This window comes from Dinoponera quadriceps, unplaced genomic scaffold (genome assembly GCF_001313825.1).
Source record: "Dinoponera quadriceps isolate SergipeBrazil2010 unplaced genomic scaffold, ASM131382v1 scaffold901, whole genome shotgun sequence".
NCBI lineage: Eukaryota > Metazoa > Arthropoda > Insecta > Hymenoptera > Formicidae > Dinoponera > Dinoponera quadriceps.
The window spans coordinates 8,365-12,148 of NW_014555314.1; the positions used below are offsets into that span (position 1 = coordinate 8,365).

General features: G+C 38.3%; 1 protein-coding gene across 1 annotated transcript in view; it reads right to left on the reverse strand.

Moving 5' to 3' along the window:
- The window catches only part of LOC106743777, a 2,219-nt gene extending 1,590 nt beyond the window's left edge, over nt 1-629 (reverse strand). Inside the window, exon 1 of the mRNA XM_014617968.1 lies at nt 621-629. Coding sequence (XP_014473454.1) covers nt 621-629 — 9 coding nt within the window. The remainder of the gene's footprint in view (nt 1-620) is intronic.
- Nucleotides 630-3,784: the final 3,155 nt, after the last annotated feature.

The following is a 3,784-nucleotide window of genomic DNA, read 5'->3' on the forward strand; positions in this document are numbered from 1 at the left end:
AAGTGAAGAAAATAGTATTGGCCAATCGTCGAATCACCGTTAGAGAAGTTGCTGAGGACCTAAACATTTCGATTTGCTAGTGTCATTCGATTTTTACTAATGATTTGGGCATGAGACGGGTCGCCGCGAAATTCGTACCAACGCCCCTGCTCACACATCGTTGATTGTGCGCGAATTTTTTGCCAAAAACAACACACTAATAATGCCGCAGCCACCGTATTCCCCAGACCTGGCCCCCTGTGACTTTTTCTTGTTCCCGAAACTGAAGAGGCACATGAAGGGACGACGCTACGCTACGATTGAGGAGATAAAGACGGCATCGAAGGAGGAGCTGAACAAGATCACAAAAAATGATTTTTTGAAGTGCTTCGAGGATTGGGAAAAACGTTGGCACAAGTGTATAATATCTGATGGGGATTACTTTGAAGGAGACAACATAGATATTCATGAATAAATAAATAATTTTTGAAAAAACACATAATTCGCGATACTTTTTGAACAGATCTCGTATTTACACGGAAAAAATCCCAAATTGTGAGCGGCATCCTTCATAAAAGACAATAGCCGATTAGGTCCGATGAGGGGAAGGGGGGGGGAGAACAATCTCTGTTGGTATTTACTGAATTCATGGTGCCTAAACGATATGTCGGAACGTTGTTAATGAGGAGGAAACCCTGATGATCGAAGAAAATCTCGGTAACACGCGTCATATAATTGATATACTTGGTTTATGCATGGTGCATCGTATTTTACGATAAAATGGAATACACACTTTTCATTATCAGCGTAGCTAACAACTATTTGCGCGATTGAAAAACTGCCCATCAACTTTTGTGATAGTACGAGGATAGTTTGAAAAGTTTGGTAAAAAATAAATAAAACACATTTTTTTTGAAAAAAGGTTAATTTTATTTTTCAACATAATTTCCTTTGAGAGGAGTTTCCCACATACTTAGTTCAGTGATTTTCCAATTTTTTCATTTCGTCTGAAAAATAAATTTTATCAAATTTTGCATAATAGTTATTGACGGCGATGATGATATCCTGATTTATTGAAAATTTCTTTTCACCGAGACAAATATTTATTTTTGGAAACATGAAGAAGTCGCACGGAGCTAAGTCCAGGGAATAAGGTGGATGAGAAACCAATTCGAATCCTAATTCATGCAATTTTGCCATTGCGATAGTTAATGTTTAAGACAACGCACTGTCCTGGTAAAAAATATTTTTCTGTGCGCAAATCTAGGCAGTTCTTGTTTTAATTCGTTCTTTAGACGGCTCAATAATGCCGCATAATAAGTTTCCATTATTGTTTTGCCCTTTTCTACATAGTCAATAATGATGATTCTTTGAGAATTTCAAGAAAACAGTAGTCATCACTTCCCCAGCCAACAAAATGGTCTTCGCTTTCATCGGCATAATTTCATCAGTCGTTGTCCATTATTTTTACTGATATTTAGACTTTCGTGTGATAGTGTGATAAAAGTGGTAGATTCAAATTTCACCTAGAGAAGCTAATCGATACAGTCCTTCGGCTTGCGATTAATCATCGCCAAAAATTGCATTAAAATGTCCATTTCAGTACGTTTTTTGGTTGACAGTCAACAATCGTGGCACCCACCACTCAGACAGTTTTCTCATATTCAATTTTTTGTATAGGATGTTTTGCACTCGTTCAGTTGAGATAGTCTCAACAATCCCGCGCACATGCATTCGGCGGTTTTTCACTATGATACCATGGATTTTTTCCTACATGGTGACCTCAATTGTACATCCAGAATGCGATTCATTCTGAGTGCTTGTATGGCCACGTTTAAACTTATTTATCTAGAAATAAACGTTCTTCAACGCTGGTGCAGAGTCCCCATAACTTCATCTATCTCGGCTTTAATCTGCGCTGCCATTAATTTCTTCAAATAAAAATGTTTTATGACGGCATTAAATTAATTTTTCCCCAATGTTTCGATATATGCGAAAATGGTCGATTTAGATAGTTATGAAAGGTTAATTACGCGTCTTATTTGCCTGAAATTTTAAGAGAGGTAGGTCGAGGAATAATACTTGCCAGCAGTGATGTAGTTCATGAATTGCAACACCATCTCATGGAAATGTATTAAACTTTTCAAAATACAAATGGAAATATATCAAACTTTTCAAAATACTAAATATGTAAAAGTCTTTTTTCAATATTTATACGAGACAGTACTTTTATCATAACATTAAACATAAATAATATTTGCATCAAGTCGGCGAAATGCTATATTTTCCACATCCTATGGACGGATGAGGTCATCTTTACACCGAATGATAATGTAACGGCTATCTTCCGACGTCAGTCGTTGAATGCATTAGTTTCCGCGAATTTCACTCGCTGGATGCCAAGTCCGGAACAATAGCTATTGAAGCATATACTCGTATGTAACAAAACAAATAACAAAATAATATTTTCTATGCTGTACGTGGAGATAACATATTACAAGTGTTCGGTAATATTGACGCTCAGTAAAGTTCAGTTAAACGATTGGAGAAAGCGGAGCACGATCAGTAGCATGCAGTATGTGCAAGATGTCGCGACAAGTGCAGGGTGGTGCGATAGCTTGTATCAACCGCACTTTACTATCGGCACTTTACTAAGAGGCGTGTCTTATAGTGCGGGGCGTATACTGTTTGGTAATTTTGCCAACAAATGCATTGTTATGGCGCGATCAGTTAAGATTTAACGCGGATTTTAGGCTTCAACGATCGGTACAGGCATCCGACGACAATTTGGTCAAAATTTCGAGTCGACACGGATTATCGGAAAGATGGACGTTAGCGACAGTCAGTTCGTGATTAATGTACATATTCGGCGAATATTTGGTCGCTGTTCAAGTTGCAAGACGGTCATGCAGTCGGCGAGAAGAAGTTGGGGCGGATTATAAATCCATGGCAGCGATAGTTGTTCCTGGAGACGACAGTAGCGCAGAAGCGGCGATTCGCACTGTCGTCACGACAGAACGGCTAGACTCATAGCCGCTGTGGTTAGAAGCTTGTAATAGCATAGCGCAGATCATGATTGCACTAGTTCCTGTGTTTGGCCAGTGCTCGATACGGTTAGGTTCATTAGCCAAGTGCCTAGAAACGTACGACAGAGATTGAGATTACGCTGAGTCGGCTAAAAAGCTCAGTCTATTTTCCGGATTGTCGCTTGAATGACAGATAGATTTTTGGTTGCAGACAGGATCGCTTTCGCTTTCGTTATTCACTGGCTCGGATCGCTCAGTCTCAAAGAATGGCAGCTTGCGCTTATATTCCAATTCCTCGCGCTGGTGTGCTGTCGCTATGCAACGCGTTCGGTACAACATTCGCGCACGCAATTACCTCGTGGCCGGTAGCGCTCGTGATTTGACTTAGTTATTATTGGTAATAGTTAGGAGTCATTGCAAACTAAGTGGTAAATATTCTCGTGAATTAAGCCATCATTTCTCCAGCACTTTCATATTTTTTTTCTTTAAGGGGATTTTCTAGTCTTGACAGGCAAATGTAGGCGTATTTTGAAGAATTATTTTAGGAATTTTTTTATGCATAATAATAAAGTACAATTAAAAAAAGATATCGTATAAAAGTACATTCAATGAAAATTAAAAAAAATTATTTTATTTGTATTCCAATTATGTAGTCCAGTTATATAGTTTTAGTTCGATCGATAACGGCATGTTTGTATAACTATAAAAGCAGAAGCAAATTAGTCAAGTATTAGTAATACAAATTAGTTTCCGCCGTTTTCAAAAGATGGCTCCAGCGA